General features: G+C 38.1%; 1 protein-coding gene across 1 annotated transcript in view; it reads right to left on the bottom strand.

Moving 5' to 3' along the window:
- Positions 1 to 19,674, bottom strand: part of SGPP1 (sphingosine-1-phosphate phosphatase 1) — a 20,399-nt gene continuing 725 nt past the window's right edge. The window contains exons 2-5 of the mRNA XM_017738790.1: positions 19,331 to 19,672; positions 8,760 to 8,849; positions 6,281 to 6,482; positions 1 to 6,015 (exon numbers count right to left, since the gene is read on the bottom strand). Of these exons, the coding sequence (XP_017594279.1) occupies positions 5,666 to 6,015; positions 6,281 to 6,482; positions 8,760 to 8,849; positions 19,331 to 19,672 (984 nt within the window). The 3' untranslated portion in view covers positions 1 to 5,665. The remainder of the gene's footprint in view (positions 6,016 to 6,280; positions 6,483 to 8,759; positions 8,850 to 19,330; positions 19,673 to 19,674) is intronic.

Genomic DNA, 19,674 nt, shown 5'->3' with positions numbered 1-19,674 from the left:
TGAATCCAACAGGAGTTTATTTCCCACTCATTGCAGATGAAGTTAGATACTTCAGTTCCCAGTCAATATAAGCTTAAATATTAGTTGACAACTCAGAAAGTGTACAATGAGTACAAAATCATTAACAACAGTATAACAAAAAATTCTGATGTATTAATTTTTAAAACATCAGTTGTACACTATTATACAGCAACCATTATGTGATCCTCAACTAACTCGGGGCTTGCATCTCAATTGTTTTGGTTTTTTTTAAAATCAAGTTCTCCAAGAGGTTGAGAGACTGGGTTACAACTGCATTATTTCCCAAAAGGCTACAAACACACAGCCTGATCTTATACAGACAAAGCTGGTTTGTATTTTATCAACAATTCCTTTCATCAGGGAATGCAGTAACCAGAAAAAAAAAATCTATACATAAAAAAAATTAAATTCCAATACACAACATATTATATATATATGTATCTATATTGTACTACAGATTTCATATAAATCAAGTGTAGGCCAAATTTTGGCATAATTTTCAAGTGCATTAAGTTTAATACAAAATCCCCCTCAGACTGTGCTCTTACTATTCCCATTATTGATCTTTTTCAGTTTTGATACTTTAGACATCTAGAATTGTCTTAAGAGCTAATTTCCATTTCAGTAATAACAGTCTTATCTTTCATTACACTTTCTAACAAAAATAAACTTGTGGGGGGGAAACTTAGTGACTAATTTAGTCCAAGTTCAGGGACTAATAAAATTCTCCAATTTGATGGGAATTACTTACATCTACTGGTCAGTATTTTTAAGGTACTATTATCCCATGTATCCTCTCTTCTCCTTTGATCCTACAGGAACAATTACTGATAATACACTGCAAGCACATATTGCTTCCTTTTGTTTTCTTACAAGGCCTCTTACCAACATGCAAATAATTTCTGGTGCAGAATGGAGTGCAAAGAAATTTTTCTAACACATGGCTAAATTTTCTTCAAAACCAGCATGTGATACTTGCTTTTTAGAGAACACCTAAAGTGCTATAGCCTTTCTTCCACACAGTATCACATTTTGTTTCCAAATTCAGCTTTGACTGCCTTTGTTCAGGAAGTATTGCAAGAAGAACAATGACATTAGTGACCCAAGCAATCTATTAATTTGACAAATATATCATTTACAGTAAATTTTAAAACAGTTTTATATATTTTTTTATGAAACAAAAAAGCCACTTAAGCTTTCCTGTAGAATAAAGTTCTGTCAAGAAGTTATTCAACTTCCTCCCACAAAAAAGTTAGTTTCCTCAGAGTTGTTTGTAGACTACATAAATAAATTGTATAACCAACAAGCATTCTACACTAGACCAAAAAACCACTCAAGAATAAATTACAATAAGTTGAGTCACAATACCCCAAGAAATCAATTCTCCTCTAATTTTATCTACTGAGTTTAATCTGGGGTTTCTTCATTTGCAGAATTATGGTACAGAGGAGGAAGCATTAACTGAGTGTTACAAATGTGCAGCCAGTTCCACCTACAGACAACAGTCTTCCAAGTCAAGCCCTTTAGAAATCTTGTAAAAATGGGGCTAAATGTGATTTTAACAAGAACAATCTCTCAAAAGCAAGGCTATCACATTTAGAAGCTAAGTCACTTCACATACACACAGCCTGATCACAGGTCAGCACGGACTTGCCCTTCAGGGTTCATTCTCGATGTCATGTGAAAGGAACCAGGTGCAAAACTCCCGGTAAAGTTAGCAGGAGTTTGACAGCAATGCCCCTTCATACCATTGAATTATTAAATATCTTCTGTACTGTGTGAGAAAAACCTCCATTTTTATTGAGAAAGCAAATACTGAAACAGAAACAACTTTTAGCACAACAGATGTATTTACTTACAGCATGCAAGGATTTGTTTTTATATATTTTTGCAGCTAACAGCCCTTAAGTATTTACAAGTTCAAAATTACAATCTTCACATAAGTAGCAATTGCTTACATAAGTTCTGGACACTCCCTCGGAAATAAGCAAAAAATGGAGTAAAAAATACTGAGAGCAGTAATAAAAAAAAGCAAAGGAAAACATATTAGCTTCTAATATGCAGACAATTTAACACTGTTCTGGTAAGAAAAAAAATAACACAAAAGCCACATATCACATTTGGAGATGCCATTTTAAAAGATATGCATCTTTCTGTTTGGTTTTTCCTTCCAGGAGAAATGCTGTACATAACTTAAACAAAATTCCAAATAAATAAACAAAACCCAACTCCCTTTGGTTTGCCAGTTTACCTTCAAGTCGCTTCTCCACCTCCTGCTTTCCCCCGCGCAGTTTGCGAGGCAAACACGATCAGAGACCCAACAGCTTCACAGGTGATCACACAGGAGAAAGCAAACACAATGCTTTTTTATGAACATGAAAGTTTTTTCCAAAATAACAGATTCTAAAACTCACCCAAGATGCAATGCACATGTCAGTTCTGACTGAGGGCCAGGTCAGAAAAAATCCTGTTCCTATGTTTAAGGCAGTCTCAGACTAATTTTCATCTCTTCAGCCTCTTGGGAAACAGAATTTTGTGTCAAATTACTCTCTACTCACCTGTTGGTTTTAAGGTTTATTTCATACAATAACTAAAAAAGAGCAAATTTAGCCTGCAGCTTTTTGTAATAAATGTGCATTTACATCTGGTTCTATAAAATAGTATTTCTCTCTGGAACTGAGGGAGTTCACTAGCAGGATGTTTTTGCACCACATTGTGAAGGGTTTCAAGCATATTGTCTTTCTGCAAAGACATTTAACTACCTTTTAAAGCTATGTTAACTTTATTTATAAATAATTTGGTACCAGCTGATGCTCACACTAGAATCATTTTTCATGTTCAACTCCAAGAATAGGTTAGGGCAAAGAAAGTGCTCCAGTTTTACCTGTTGCTTTGTTACGTCCAATTCCAAGGAATCTTAGCTTATTATTAAAGAAAATTATACTACAATACAAATACTTTACTTGGATTTTAAGCATTTGCATGTCTGTGATTCATTCTTCTCTAACAGTAGTCATTATTGCATGACATTTTGTGCTAACTGCCCTCTCGAGCTGAACCCCTTATAAAACATGAAAATAGAACAGTAAAACTTTTTCTCATGTAAACTTCAGTGAAGTAGTTGCTGAAGGTGCTGTATAAACATTCTGATGGACATTTCCTGGGTACTACATAGTGGTACATGGAACATGACATTTTGAAGTTATTCAGTGTAATGTATAAAAATATAAAAAATACATTTATGACAGTAGAATAAGCTACAGTGCAATTTTCCTTAGCCTGTTGAAAGCTCTGTGTGATCTTTTTCACCCCTTCTAGATTCTCCACAGTACATCTCATGCTCCATTAATACTACAAGAGAGCAAGCACAGCTAGAAAAGACAGCTTTAGTTACACTCCTTATGATGTAAACTTGAAGTTTCTACAAGTCCAATATGTACCTTAAAAATCAGTTTTGCTCACTTAGCTCTTCTGTGCTAGAATTTAAACATTTTCTGCTATAAACTGTAAAGCTAGGATATTTAAGGAGAATATGCCCTAAATTTCAGAGGAAGTTATCCTATTATTTTTACCAGTCCTCAGACTAATTTAATATAATTGAAACTACACCACTTGCTCAGGGCTTTAAGCATAAGGCATTTTGTGTACATTCCCCCAGCTACTTATTTAATGGCTATCTTGGTGTGTGAAGCCAAATCAGTGGAAATCCCACTCTCAAAACCTCAGAAACCAATTTACCTTGTACTGCACATTCAGCACTGAACTGTAAAAGAGGAACAGACAGAAAAATCAAATCCAGAAACATGGACTGAAACAAGTTAATAATTTTCTGTGGGGCAAGGTCTTTTCAGCTATGGAAGTTGTTTAACACACTCTCAGTTCTGAATACCTCAGTTGGAATACATTCATAGCAGTGCATTTGGGATGCACTGGAGAAATGCACCAGAAAAGTTAAGTTTTTCACATCATCTAGTGCCAGTGTACCATAAACCTCATCTGCTTCAAAGAAAGTGAAGTTAATTTTGTAAATCTACATATTAACAGCTTGGAGACATCTCCAATACAAAAAAACCTTCCAAAACCAAATATTGTTTACAAAAAATGTAGGCTTTGTATTCTATCTAATCACCATATTTCCCAACCAAATGATGCTTTTCCTGAAAAACATGTACAATACAAAATTAAGTAATTTGTCTGGTCAGACACTAAGACAGCGCTTCCTGCAATAACTGTTCCTGACATGGAAAGAACAGATCAGGCAACACATGAACAAGACAAGATGAAACAGAAAAAAGGCACATAAAATTACACTTGAAGGGAAAAGGATCATGAAAAGCTCAAAAGCACATAATAAAATCCTGCCAAATGTAGACATCACAAACTGTTCATACATTGACCACACTGTCTTGACTGCTCACAATCTGTCAATCAGAATGATTATAAGTTTAATTTAATCGTTACATTCTCTTATAACTATCTAAATTGGGTAAAAGTGATTATTACCTTTAAATATAGTATGTTAATGCATAAAAATACATATTTTTCTAGAATAAGTATTATATTTTCTAACCAAATACCTAAAAGCAGTGGTCCTTCTAGATTAATTTGGAATAACAAGTGAAGCCCATTTCTTTGCAGAATGGGGTGATTTTATTGTTTACATGTTTAAATAATTAATTTCGAATATCCATCCACTGTATAAACAATCTCCAGAAAAATATATCCTCTTGCAGTAACTTACAATACACATTAAAAATACTTACAAAAGGGACTATTGTTCATTTACAATATCTTGAGCTCAAGGACACAATTCCTGGGTCATTTTATTTACGCAATTTTGATCAGGAAAAAGTGAACATTCTGGTTAACTTGAACCATGTCAGCAACATGGACAATCCAACATTTTTTAATATCTGCCTAATTATGTAGGATTTTCAATAAAATTAGGCATTTTTACATCACAGTATATATGGCATTTCTTAATTTAGCAACAGAAAGGCACAGTTATTAAACCATAAAATACAGTACCTGAATTACATATACTCTAGTGATGTCTACCAATGCTAATCCAGACATTTTTCTCTGCAAAGGGGGCTAAATAAAAAGGCTTCTGCTTGTTTATTTAGAAAAACCTCAACCTCATTACAAGTTTGGTCCATTAGAAATACCTATTAGCTGAAATACCTTGAAGCAGGACTTCAGGAAAAAACAGAAGAAAGCAAATTTAACAGTCTATGGTCCAACAACTTGAATAAATTACTGTGAAATGGCAAACAGATCATGAATGGAGCCTTCTGATTAGCTGTCAGACATACCTGTTAAAGTGTCAGTGTACCCAGGTACAGACTGGCAGACATCCCAGATACATTCACTGCATCACACACACACACAGACTTGGTTACAGCAATAAGTCCAGACACAGCATTTACAGAGGTCAGCACTTCTCCTGGACTGGTGCTTGACTCCTGGCCCCAAACCATCCCCAGAGACGTGCAAAGCCCTTTAAATGCTTTCCCTGCTTTGTATTGCTGTTAATGTGAAGACCCTGCTAAAGCCAAGCTGGCCGGCCTTCCCTTAGCAAACTAGTGCACCTCTTCAAAAAGCAACTAGCTCAGTTCTCCCTACTCAAAGTGATCAAACTGCATCAGGAAAGACCAATGAAGTGGAAGAGGCAAGGAACAATAAACATGAGGGAGAACCCAACCATTCCATAGGTAATATAGCGATAGGGAAGCTCAACCTCCATGCACTGCCTGGCTCTCCGTACGTCCTCGTGCGGGATGCGGAATATTTTACACGCCAGTGGAATCGTGGCTTTTTTCATGGCGACTTTTGTTAACAACAGAACGATGACTCCAATCAACAACCGTAATATGGCTTTTCCAAACACAGTGACGGTGAGAGAGGACAGAGACAAAGGCAAGGTGTGGGGAGGAGGATCCAGCTGCAGACCCAGGATGTAGTTGACGTGAGAGCCACAGGCCACGCCAGCACCACAGCCCAGGATCTGAGCTGTGTCTCCTCGCGACGTGCTCCATGTGTCCAGGGTGAAAGAGAAGATGCCCAGGGCCAAATGGAGACTGATGATAATTAAGGGTGCATATTTGTAAGTTAAGTTGAAGTTATCAATCAGGTCCACAATCGGATGGAAGACAACCAGGATAAGAATAGCATACAGAAATCCAGCAATAACATCCTGTTGAAGAGAAAGATATGGTTTCAGTGTAATAACTATTTTTAAAAAAACCCTCGCCAGCACCACAGCCCAGGATCTGAGCTGTGTCTCCTCGCGACGTGCTCCATGTGTCCAGGGTGAAAGAGAAGATGCCCAGGGCCAAATGGAGACTGATGATAATTAAGGGTGCATATTTGTAAGTTAAGTTGAAGTTATCAATCAGGTCCACAATCGGATGGAAGACAACCAGGATAAGAATAGCATACAGAAATCCAGCAATAACATCCTGTTGAAGAGAAAGATGAGGGTTTTTTTAAAAATAGTTATTACACTGAAACCATAAGTTACATGAGCTAGAATACAAGCCTAGCTGCTGTATTGTTAAAAGCAGCTTGTGGATTCCCATCTTTTCCTTTTTACAAGATTAAATCTTTCTTATATTTAACATAAGGTAAGGAATTGCATTTGATCACCTGTTAAAAAATCACCTCCATCCTGACCAAATCATGAATGAATTTATGATCAAAGGATCCTTCATCAAGGTTGCAGGTCCGGACTTTTTAGTAAGGCCTGTTGCAACAGGGCAAGGGATGATGGTTTTAAACTAAAAAGGGGGAGATTCAGACTGGATATAAGGAAGACATTTTTGCCAGTAAGGGTGATGAGGCACTGGTACAGGATGTCCAGAGAGGTGGTGGATGCCCTGTCTCTGGAAACATTCAAGGTCAGGTTGGACAAGGCTCTGAGCAACCTGTTCTAGTTGAAGATGTCCCTCCTGATTGCAGGGGGCTTGGACCAGATGATCTCTAAAGGTCTCTTCCAACCCAAAACCATTCTGTGATACTTCTATGATTTTATCTGTGGGCAACATTTGTCCCTGTCCAGGGCCAGGGCATTCCAACCTACACTCAGCACAAATCCAGCCCAGCTAAACATGTTCTGCCCACTCAAGTTTGCTGAAACAGCTCAACAGTGGCTCTGAGAGCCTGGGTGCCAACACACAGGCTCACAGGCAGCAGCAGCTGGTACAGCAGATGAAGACCACTGCAGCCAGGCACTAGAGCAGCTTCAACTTTCCACTCCAGCTTCAGAATTAACAATGCTGGAAGAATGAGAACTGTTTCCAAATATTAAAGGAAAGGAAGAGAACTTTTGTGGCTTCATAACTGATTTTCAGTTTTACTATTGTTTTTAAAGATCTTTTCTTAATTAAAAGGTTACTCAATTGTTTTTTACTTCAGCATTAAATTTCAGTTACTGTTGACTAATCACTCAGCTGCAAGGAATTCTCTGCAACTTTGGTCACCTTTAATTGTTACGGAAGAATTTGTGCAATCCAAGCACTACAAAGTGGCCCGCCTTCATTTTCATGCTTATCAACTCTTCCAGATGAGCCAGGAGGTGGGACTTCAATCAGCAGAGTTTGTATTGCTCCAGCTTCAATGAATCACTTTTATTTGCTTTCACTAACTGAAAGCTTGATAAAAGGTCTAATAAAATTGACTGATATAAATATCAGAGTTGCTCATTTCAGCAGCAACAAGAACTTTCTGCTCTATTTGCCACCTATTTGCCCCCAAACTTAGGCAGCATGGTTGATGTATATTGCAGGCAACACATGGTGAACTGTATTCCCTCGAACTCTACAGAGCATTCAGATATGAAGCTGCTAAATAGCCCTGTCTGCTCACTATTTGTTGCACAGCTTTGTTCTATGACATTTTGTGTCAGCTGAATTATCAGTCCATCACATCACCCTTGACATAAGTGGTTTTAGATTGGGAAGCCTCCTAACTACTAATGCAAAAATGTCATTTAATTTTTCTGAGATGCCTTATTTTCCCATGCTCCTTTCACACTGTGCTCATCTACCAGCTTTTCTACTCCCTACCAGGCTTACCCTTTTCTGTCTGTTAGCTTTTCTTCTAGCACATGATCCTCAAAAATATCTTTAGCCGCCATCATTAGTGGTCTTGCATTGCGATTACCACTTTGTAGTATTCTCGTTTTCTCATTTTTACATTGCATACACTTGTGTTTCAGTTAGGGGGTTTAATCCTGTTTAATAAATGAGCTTGTTTTTCTAAGGTGACAACACTGTTACCTGGTTTTAGGAACTCTGGCAAGTGAAACCCCAGCATGTAGAGTGGCACTCCGAAATGCACATGGCTTTGAGCGCCTGATGTGGAGTGAACCTTAACAGCCACTTTCTCATTCTGCAAAATGATTTCTACTCTGTACAGGAAGATTTAGTCTACACTTTAGAGCAGTCATCAATTTCTGCACTAAAAAATGACATTAAACACCTGTTAAGTTTCAACCATGGACTGAGTTTATAAAAGACAAGTATCAGTCTTTTAGACTTATAGAGAGCCACTTCTAACTATTTTATCAACTTCTCTGCTGAAGAAATGTAAATCTTCTGTTTCTACATGGCAGGACATTCCAAAAAATACATCTGTATACAGTTATTGCACTGTAAAACTTTCAATGTGGTGGACATTTATAAAATCAGAACAGGATTAAAATAGTAGTTTAGTAGTAGATTAGATTATTTTCTTACCAGAACTGAATGCATTCCCATATAAATTCGACTACAGCAAACCAAAGAACACCAGCAGAATGCCAGGATCAGTCCAAACATAAAGGGATACTGGTAGGGAACAAAAACGCAGAAACTGTATTAGAACTTGGAAAGAATAAATTTTAAAAAAAAAAAAAAAAAAAAAAAAATAACTTAGAGAACCTTATATAATTCTTAACACAAGCTTCCTTTTGGAATTCTAATAATGCTGTTCCTGATTTTTAAAAAAGTTTAAAAAAAAAAAAAAAAAAAAAAAATCACTCTATGAGCATTCTATAATTAATTCCAATTAATGCCACTGATGCTTACCATTTTCCTTGCCCTAGCCTCCACAGGGCTACCAGAGCACCTTTTCATAAAATCACGGTTAAGTCAAGTTTTCAACCTTCCCCCATCTTTGCATTCAGGACATACGAATTTCAGTGCTTTGGACACACCTTTTCAAAGCAGTAAGAAATGTATCGATCTCTGTAGCAGTTGTCTTGCCATGCTCTGATATCCCAAATTGACCACGTGGGCAGAAACAAGTGTGTTAAACCGTGGAACAGTGTTACACTGGGTGAAGCAGCTACATCACACACTTGTACTGGTAGCAATTACCCAACCAGAATACAGGGGCTTCCCTTTTTTTCCTGGTAAGGAGGAACTCATAGCAAAATTACAAAGAAATTAAATTCCTTCCTCAATTCTTTGTTTTAGAGCTTCTGCAATCCTTGACTCGATCCCTGGACGTCAACATGAAACTCCTAAAACAGTACTCTTTTTTGTTCTTTCCAAACCCACATTAATTTCCTCCTAAAAGCCACATTTGTTAAACAAAAATCATCAAAGAATTACTTCCAATTATTTTCATCTTTTCACTTTTTTTTTCTTAATAAGGACTGTTTACCAGGAATAAATAAAATTATGTGGTTTATGTGCTTTAATAAGCACATATCATGTAGAGAAGCTAAGTTTTTTAACTTTCTCTGGTTTTGGATAAAAATATGCTAATTTGCATATTACAGCACAGTAAGAACTTTCTCCACTATTGCAAAATGTTGTACAAGACAGGATACAGCTGCCTTTTTTTGCCACTATTCTATAAAAGATGCAGTCACAAGATAAAATGGCAAGTTTCCAAAACTGCTTCGCCTCCTACGATAAACATTTTCAATATAAACAGGCAGTCTTGATGTACTCAAACCCAGAAACAAAATCTAAGAATTACAGGCAGTTTTCTTGTCCCTTCCCTTGTTCCTTTTATGGGTAACCTGAAGGGTAGAATATCCAACAAATTAGAGAAAATACCTTTAAAATTACTGGAAGAAGTTCTGTGTCCTTTGTGAAGGCCACTTAACAGACTGTAAAGTTCCAAAATCAGTCTGTCAGTAAAACGTTTGAGATAGGATTATCACTCTTCTGCATTTTTCCAACCTTCCCTAAATTCTCAACTCCAGGACCATGTTTGTATGACAAACCTAAAATAACGTTCTCAAACTAAGAGAAAATTAGGAAGCTTATGTTTCACATAAGAAGCAGATTTCACATTAAAATCAATTCTAAATGCCCAGCTCGTTGTGTTCTATCTAGACTAAACTGTAATTCCTGTAGCAACACTTGTCTTTGCTTCTATTTCATTCATCTACAAACTGGATCTAAACAAAACTATGTACTTGTGACTCATTTCTGGCTGGAATGATGAAGGAACAAACTCAGTTTCCTGCCTTTCAGAACTCTGCTAATCCTGGGCAATACACCAGTGACTCTGTCACACTCGGACATGATTGCAGAGTTATCAGACACCAACATTGCTACAGCAGCCACAAAAGCAGCCCCGGTACCTTGCAACTGCAGCCACATCCCTCTGCCCCATTCTGCTTCTCCCTTTGCCACTGGTCCCAGGGTAGAAGGAATGCTGCCTGCATCAGCAGGCACACAACCTCGGTGCACGGTGCTGCTCCACTCTCCTTCCCCGAGGACTCCCCAGGCAGAAGTGCTGTATATGCAGGGACAGCTATACCCTGTGGCCTCTGAAGCAAAGAGCAGCTTCGAGTTTCAAAGTGTTTGGCCATCACTTGATACTATATGTCCATCCTTGTCTCGTGACACACATCTTTTGTGCTTCCAGGGCCCAATCAGGGGTAAGGCTTTTCTTTAATAAATAAAGACTTGTCCTGTTTCTCTAATACCTGACAGAAACAGAGGCTGGAGCTTTAGCAGGAAGACCAATGAAGTGCCACGCTCAGCAGGGCTCAGCTGCAGTTCATGATACTGTGGGTAAGAGGTTGGGATTGGGGGAGGGAAGAGGTTTTGCTGTTAGCAAAATCCTGAGAACAAGGAGTATGAAGGAAATAGGTGAGGAGTCTTGTTTTATGAGTCCTGAGCAGATGATTGTAAACAGCAGGGAGACTAGAATAAATTCTGAAAATGAAAGAAGAAATGCTTGCTGTCAGGGAGCTCTCAGGGGAGGAGTGTTTGAGGAAGAAAGAAACAGAAACTTCAGCTCTGAAGAACATTTTGGAAAGATTATTTGGCTCTGTCATATCTCACTCTAATTCTGAATAAATACCCCTTAAACCATCTAAGAACATTGGCTAGTTTAGTTTCTCTGTAGCAAAGCATAGTAGAATAGCTTGGGGTGAAAGATACATTTCAAGGCCATCTAGTCCAAGTCTCCTGCTAGGAGCATGGACATGTTCAAGACCAGGTTGCTCAGAGCCCCATCCAACCAGGCCTTGAGTGTTTCCAGGGATGAGGCATCCACCTCCTCTCTGGGCAAACCTCTGCCAGTGTTTCACCACCAGAAGTAAAATACTTCTTCCCTAATCGAATCTAAATTAATCCCACTTCAGTTTAGGGCCATCACCCCTTCTCCTATCACAAAAGGCCCAAAGAAGCTGGCTCCCATCTTTCTTACAGGCACCCTTTAAGTCCTGATCACAAATTAAGATCAACACCCTGCATCCTCCTCAGCCTGTTTTCACTTCTACCTTTGAAAAGCAGCCACTGGGTTCATGAATTCCCAGAACACCAAACTGGTAGCACCTGCTTAAAACCTGCCCTGAGGTGGTAAGACAAGCATATATTTGGTCCTCACACGCAGGGATAAGTGCACAAGGTGACTAAAGGAGAATATTAGCACTCCCACACACCTTTGAGCTCAGCAGCATGCCGAGTCATACCACCAACAGGGGACATCACTTGGATCCTTGTAAAACGAGCTGATGCCATAAACTTACTTCCAAATTGTTGCCTGCAATGCTGAGGTACCAGCAAGCCTTATAATAATACTGTTTTATAATAAGGGATATAAAAAATCTCCTCTCCCAATCATAAATGAATATTCAAAGAAAGAAAAAAAATAACAGCTTTTACTAGGTTTTTTACTTAAAACAAGCACATTTTATGAAAGAGTAGAGTGAAAATGTTAATATAAACTTATATCAAGTGTTCAGGGAAGAAAGGCATAAGCACTTTTTTTTTATTATGTTGACTTGGGTCTCTATACCTAAATAAGAGATACTAAAGCAAGACAGATGAATTCCAGCAGTTTTAGTCCCGTGGTTCCTGGCATCCCAAATCAGACCTATAGAGGCACAAAGGACAAAAGATCACAAGTTTACTTCTACCCTCTTCCTCAATTCACTGTTGGTTTTACTCATCTAGGCATCAGAAGGCAGACTGGCATCACATGTCCTTTCAAATGAGGGTGTGGAAGGTTGTCAGAGATCACAGCTGGGAGAGGCAGACATAAAACCCAGATTTCATTCTCTCAGCTTCTTTTTGATAAAAGAATTGATGCATCATCATTCTTGACCACCCTTGATGTCACTTTCAGTCACATATTCAGGAGCAGCCCATTTTGGACACTAACATCTCAAACACTGTCTCCATGCCCTCAATTAAGACCATCTTATGCATATCCTCAAAAACTCATTATGGCTCCATAGCCAACATGCCACCTCAACAATTCTGAGTGTGAGGGTATTTTTTGAACTGCATACTGCTTCCTTTTTCATAAATTAAAAAAAACCCAAACCAATAAGCATATTATTTAAAAAATAATAAAAAAGTTAATTGATTTCTTAACTTCACATATTAAGGTAAAGCTAGGTATAAAGCTGATTGAATAAACTACTCATCATGTCTCAGACCTTAATTTTTTCCCATATGCAGAATCTTGTTTTAATTGAAGAAATTGAATTGAATTAAATTAATATTTGGAAAATAGCAGTGAAACTACTCTCATTAAGTCCTTGAGAACTTTATGCCCTATGTTTTTAAAATAAAACTCCCATTCAATAGCAAATTCCACTACATCCTCCAAAACAGGCTTGCAAACTTCTGACTGGATTATACACAGAACTCTTCCCCATCCTCCTCCCTCTCCTTGATCTTTTTGCCAAGAGTCTTAATAACACAACCATTGTTTAAAAATGCTCATAAGGAAACAATCTGTCCTAAAAGTTTTGACCTAGGTCAGAAAATTCCTTCTTTCATAAAGGAACATTATTAAAAGACACTCTAAATACTCACTTCTTTACCTTTTTAAAGCACATTCTACCCCAGAGAAGTTTCCAGCACCCACAAAGAGTTCCAAAGTAACTTTCTAATATTTTTGGTGTTCTACAGTATTCAATGATCTTTTTTAATGATATCATAACTCAGAAGTTCAACTTGCATTTGAGACAATTATTTTGGGCAAGAGTTCACTTAAAAGAATCCAAGCAGCGCTTGCAGCACCAGCCTTTTAATAAGGTATTTGGGCCATGTATTGGCAATAGTCATATGAAAAGCTATAATCAATGTTTATGGGAATGACTCCAGGACCCTACTTGGACAGATGAGTTCAAAAAGCACAGCATAAAAATGATTTTGTGAAGGGAGCAAAAGGAAAGGAAGAAGAGGATTGTTAGAAAAGAGACCAACAATCAGTCATTTTAGGAAAAATAAACAAACTTTTTCTTTCAAAATGGGCCAGGTGGTAAATACCCCTGGTTAAGCTATATTTATCAATCATTTCCTCTTCTCTTGCACTGACCAACATTAATATCAAAAGGCATAAAGACCTCAGTGTTACATGTGACTACAAGAACCTCTTCTTGAAATTCCAAGATAAAGTTTTCAATGCTAGTCCTGCAGGAAGTTAAAATATTTAATTTTCTGCTACACCTAGTCTGAAAAGAAATTAAGGAGTAACAATAGGAATTAGCTTGTTACTTCTTTTCATTGCAATCATTGAAATAATAAACCCTCTCTGAACACAGCTAGCAAGGATCACTTACTTACGGCTTGCTCTGTTTATGCCCCAGCACCTAAAACTACATTTTTTCTGCAAAACAGTGTTTTCTCAGTTCAATCAACACACCCTATTTGAAAGAACAAAGAGTGCTTTACATGTGTACAATGCACCAAGGAAGAAAAGAAACTGTTTGAGAACTATTTCCTTTGAATACCTTTTCATCAAAAATTCTGTATCCAACCTTACAGCATTTGTTTTTACATGTTTTCCCCCAGGACCCGTTACATTAATTAAAGGTTTGCTTAGGCAAAACTGAAAAATATATTTAGTGACAATCAACACAGTTTAATAAGACAGGCTGCTGTATTCCTCTGGCAGAAATTCCCTAGTGACATTGTCAGAACTGTCTGTGCTCTTTTCAAACTTTTCAGAACACCTGCATTAAACAGGCCACACAACTTTTTTCAGCTTCCTTTACAAAAAAACTGCAGGCATTAATATGGCCCACAGAAGAAGACCTTACATCTCAAATACACAAGACAAGGTCAGTTCTGACCGCCCAAATTCCCATCTCTCTCTCTCAAATGTTTGCCATTGTGTGGGTAATTCTGTGTTTTCAGATCATCCCTTCAGCTGTGCTTCCTGTGTCAGAAGAGTTTTTGTTTGACTGTTTAAGAAACGTGTACAAGAAGACCAATTAGACAAGCATGCATGCATCTCTTTGCCAAAGTTTCCTCTAAACATTTTAGTATTTTAGCCAAAGGTCCATTTTGGCTTCTCTTAGAGGTGATGTGTCTCTTTCTGAAAGGAGACTGCACTGGCTCCTGCACACAGATTTTGTATGCAAGAGATGGTTTTCTATGTGTAGCTTCCGGTTTATCACTACATCAATCATACTGATAATGCAAGCCTTTCAACAAGGACAGTTAAAACGAGGATTTGCCCCTTTCTGCAAAATTCTTACTACAGCACTGTTGTGATTAGGCTATTTATTCATCCCCAATAACCAATTATTCCCTATTTCCAGTGGGGATCAGAGAGTTTAGTCTTTTGAAATGAAAGAGCAGGCAGACAATTCTCCAGGTAATATTCAGTAGTGGTCAATCAGAATCACAGAGCAATGCAGATCTCCCTGAAATCCCAATACAGATCCTGTCAAACCCATCCTGTTCAATTAGATTCAACAGCCTTGGTTGATAAAAGTCATAGTGCAGATGAAAGATTTCTGGAAGGGAGTTTCATGTGGTACCACATAAGAATCTTACACAACCGGTACCAGTGAGAGTCAAAAGAGCACTGAGTAAATGAAAACTGTAAATGAAAAATACATCAGAGAGGCCACTGGAGAATAGATGCATCTACTGTGGGTTTAGCAGTGGTGTTTATCCAGGTCACCATTAGCATCAGCGGGGTGGGAAGGCAGTCACTGATGACAGGCTTTGCATATCAAACATTGCAAACATGTATCCAGGGAGGACAATGCTGTCATATTTGGCACCACAAACTGCTTCAGACCGTAAATCAGCATTGGTTAATATAGTTAAAGGCCTGCTACTCATCAACCCAGGCTCTGGGCTCCTGCTGATTTTTGTCAGCAGTTCCTCACTGAGCTCATTAGTGCAGAGCTCAGGAAGGAGTGCAAACCCATCATTTCCTAATGCAGACAGCTACTGCTAGAGCCAGGCTGATCCTGGAGGAACTGTGGGAGAGAAGCATATTTTCTGTATCCCTGGCTGATATTTTTTTTTTCTCCTCAAAATAAGCCAGAGTTGTGACGCATTCAGGTACCATCCCAACTCAAGTACCATTTCTAATAAAAAATACATCTTGGTATCTATTTGAAATCAGCAGTTCCACATAATCAAACAAAATATAAAAAATACTTTTTCCACTAGTCTCAGCCTGAGCCTTTGGAGATTTTGTGGATAATTAGCAGTTCACACTATCTCTTCCTCCCCCATTTGGGACATGATATAAGCCAGCCTGGCTCAAACTGTCACTATTTCAAACAAAGCAAGTTTTCCCCAATTTGATAAAGGTTACTTTTTCCTACATCACATCAAGATCTATAACCTCACTGTCTTTTAAGTGTCTGCTCTTTCAGGGTATCAGCACTTCAAAGACAGGGGATGGAAAAAAAAAAAAATCAACATCTGTAACATTCCCAAATTCTCATGAATCTTTGACATGAGCTTTATATCTCAAGGTTACTCAAGTGTCTTTGAAATAAACAGTTCTCCCTGCAGAAATGTAACATTAAATAAATAAATAAATATGGATTATGCAAGTAGAATCAAAAATTTCAGGCAAGCTCTCATAACACAGGAAGAAACCAAAAAATTTGGATACAATGGACAGAACAGTTACCAATTATGAAAGTTATCTTAATACGTAACTTAATTCTGTCTGAAAGACTGTTTCATTGAATATTTCCTATGTCCAAAGTCTCTAATTGTGGTAATTTGCCAAAACTATCTTTAAAGTACATTATCTCTGAAAATATTTTACTTGAACAATTGCATTTATAGAAAGTATTTTAGTTTGGGTTTTTTTCAGTCAAAAATTGATTCGAATAGTATGTGAAAAGAAAATAATTGTAACAGGATTGCTTAAAGGCATTGAAAAATTGAAAAGCACAAACTCAACAGGTTAAGAAAAGACCCTATTGCAATCAAAACATGTTTTTAAATGGAAAATCTGGGCCACACCTATAAAAATAAGAGCAAATTTTCTGTGTTCTCTGTGGTCATCAAGAAAAAGACTCAAATAGATCATCTTTGACAGAAAAGAACTATCACACAATAGTAGGAAGTCATAGATCACTGAAAGCAAACTGCAAATAAGCTACACAAGAAAGCTTCCCTCCTCACTGGTGTAACATCTTTTAGAGCAAGAGCAGCTTTCTTTGGTTTAGTGTAAACTTCAAAGTGACAAACTTAATGCTGCCTGTATTGCAGAGTAAAAGTCCCTACAGAGAGTTACACTGTATCTGCTTAAATTCATCCTCAGCCTCGTTCCACTACGATTTGCTGAACCAACAGTCCCAAGATGTGGACTCATCACAATCAGGCACTGTGTAAGGCTTCTTTATACTAAATATATACAGAAAGACTGTACTCAAACATTTGCCAACAAATTTAAACCTAGCCACCTGCATCTACTGGTAAATTTGTATAATTTAATAAAAATCAAAATAAAAACTCCTTTATAATTAATAGCTTTCCAAGAAGTTCTGAGGTCAGTCTTTTTAAACACCATTTCCAGAAAAACACCATTTTCCATGACAAAAATATGTCATGCAGATTCTATTCCCTTTCAACAGGAGTAAAACGTGGAGAACAGAAAAAGTGTCAGATGAAAGGTTAACTCTAGAGGTGAATCAAAAGACTCTTGACATGCCATTGGTTAATTATTGATTAATTTTTGGAAATAATTTAAGAATCAGAAGGGGTTTTTTTTTTACATGAGTACTTTGAAATGATAGAAGTTGGATTCAGAGAGGTCTTTTATTCATACTTATCTTCTAAGAAAAAGGAATTAAAATCAAGACTCTAACACTTTGTCTCTTCATTTTTTAAGAATGGTTCTACATGAATAACAAGGCTGAATGTTTATGATTTCTTACCATGCATCCATGATAAATATGTTTAGTCAATTAGCAGAGTGTTTCACAGACTGCAGGGGCAGGGTTGGCAATCCACAGATTGAACTTGGTTCATTGGCAAAAACACCATTTCACACACTGTTTGCTGGTTCTATAAAAGCAATTGAGACAGGTTCTCCTCTGCACACATGACATCAGTCTGTGCAAAGCTGATCGACTGGTACTGCTAAATGAGCTTTCCCACATGCAAAGAAGTACAAATCCAGTTTGTCCTTCCAGCTGACATCAACCCAACACATCTAACAAGCAATAATCAAATACACAGATTTTGGTCATTAATAAAAACAACTTTGAGATTAAGCATCTCAGTGACAGAACTTCAAATATTTATTTCAAACACCCACAAAACATGACATTATTACATTTTTTTATATATATGATATATATACACACACGTATATGTGTATATATATATAAAATTCTTATACCTGCATAACTCCAGCAGACTAATACTTCACATTTTCCTAGCAAATATGAATCCCTAATAGCTTCTTTTTGGGCACCTTGCACAAATAGATACATAATCTTTGGTTAGAGAAGCCAAATACAATCTCTAACCCTTAACCATCTCATTCCTTTCAGTCACCCATTCTAGATGCTGAGATGGAGTCACAAAGTGTCAGGCAGCGCCAGCAGACTGACAGTAACTGGGAAGACAAGAGTTAAGCCCCTGCACAAAGATTAGAATCAGAGTTAGTTCTCTCTACCAACATAACTTACATCCAACTTAAACCAGGTAAGTATTACAGTAAGGATTAGTAAACAGCAACAACTTAAAAGTCGAATTACTGCCTTACTTCTTAAACATTATACAGCAAAACGCTACACTGGACATTTATCTGGGAAAGCCGTCTCCCTCCGTTACTACTGAAACTGGTGCAGCGATTTAGAGAGCTGGATGTGCTTCCTTTGGAGTTGCTGCTGTTGCCATACTTCCAGCAGCCAGCGCCAAAGCACATGCCACTGCTTGCGTAAACCAGATGATCAACAGTGTTATTCTAACTTATCTATTGACCCTAAGTGCAACAGTCAGATTTCAAAGATTCTGCCGAATGAAGGTGCTGAAAATATCACAGATTATCAGTTCCTGCTAATTATGAACACATTGATAGGTTGTAAAACCTCCTGAAAGTACAAACACCAGAAATAATCATTTCTAGCTTGTTGTTAATTGTTAAAGAAAAGGCTAAAGCTAAAAATCACTGACGCTACAAAGTGACTCGAAGCAAAGAAAGATCAACAAGAAGCCCTTTAGTTACTGGCTCTCCACCAAATTCTCACTCTGTAAAACCAAATGCCTGTAAAAACATTGGATGCTTTTCCAAACTTTGTGCAAAGGGACAAGTTGAAAAGAAAACCTCACAGGAACAAAACGCAGATTATTACCGCGAACTTTTCATGCGCGCTAAACTAATTCCCAAAGCCAACACAACTTCCATTCACAAGACAGAATTACTAGAACACTTCTCGTTATCTGAGCACTCGCTTAAATCCCAGGGAAAAAAAACAAATAAAGGGTGAGGCAAGAAAAAAGGTACGAATTTCACATTTTCCCAAGCAAACTCAGCCAACTCCCCTCCTGAACAGAAATCAGGTCTGCCACATCCTTACACCCCGAGGCTGGAAAGCGGACGGATAAGGACACGGAGGTGCGAGCATTACCTGCCAGCGGCCGTAGCTGAGCAGCAGGAGAGCCAGGGGGATGGCGGTGCCCGACATGGCGTGGGTGGAGGGCATGCTGTACTCGGAGTTGTAGAAGACCTCCAGCTTCACCACGGGTGGCGAGGCAGGACGCGGCCAGCGGATCACATCCTTGGTGCACTGCCCCAGGTACATTACCCACACCCAGATGATGATGAGCCTCCGGCCCAGCCAGGCGTCCACATTCCAGATGCAGAAAGGGAAAAAGAGGATGTAGAAGAGCTCGTTGCCCAGCTCCGTGCCCAGGCTGAACAGATAGTAGAGGAAGCGGCTACGAGTGGCGAACTCCTGGCTGCCGTCCTCCT

This window comes from Corvus brachyrhynchos, unplaced genomic scaffold (genome assembly GCF_000691975.1).
Source record: "Corvus brachyrhynchos isolate BGI_N302 unplaced genomic scaffold, ASM69197v1 scaffold245, whole genome shotgun sequence".
Classification (NCBI taxonomy): Eukaryota; Metazoa; Chordata; class Aves; order Passeriformes; family Corvidae; genus Corvus; species Corvus brachyrhynchos.
This window is presented reverse-complemented; position numbering and strand designations above follow the sequence as displayed.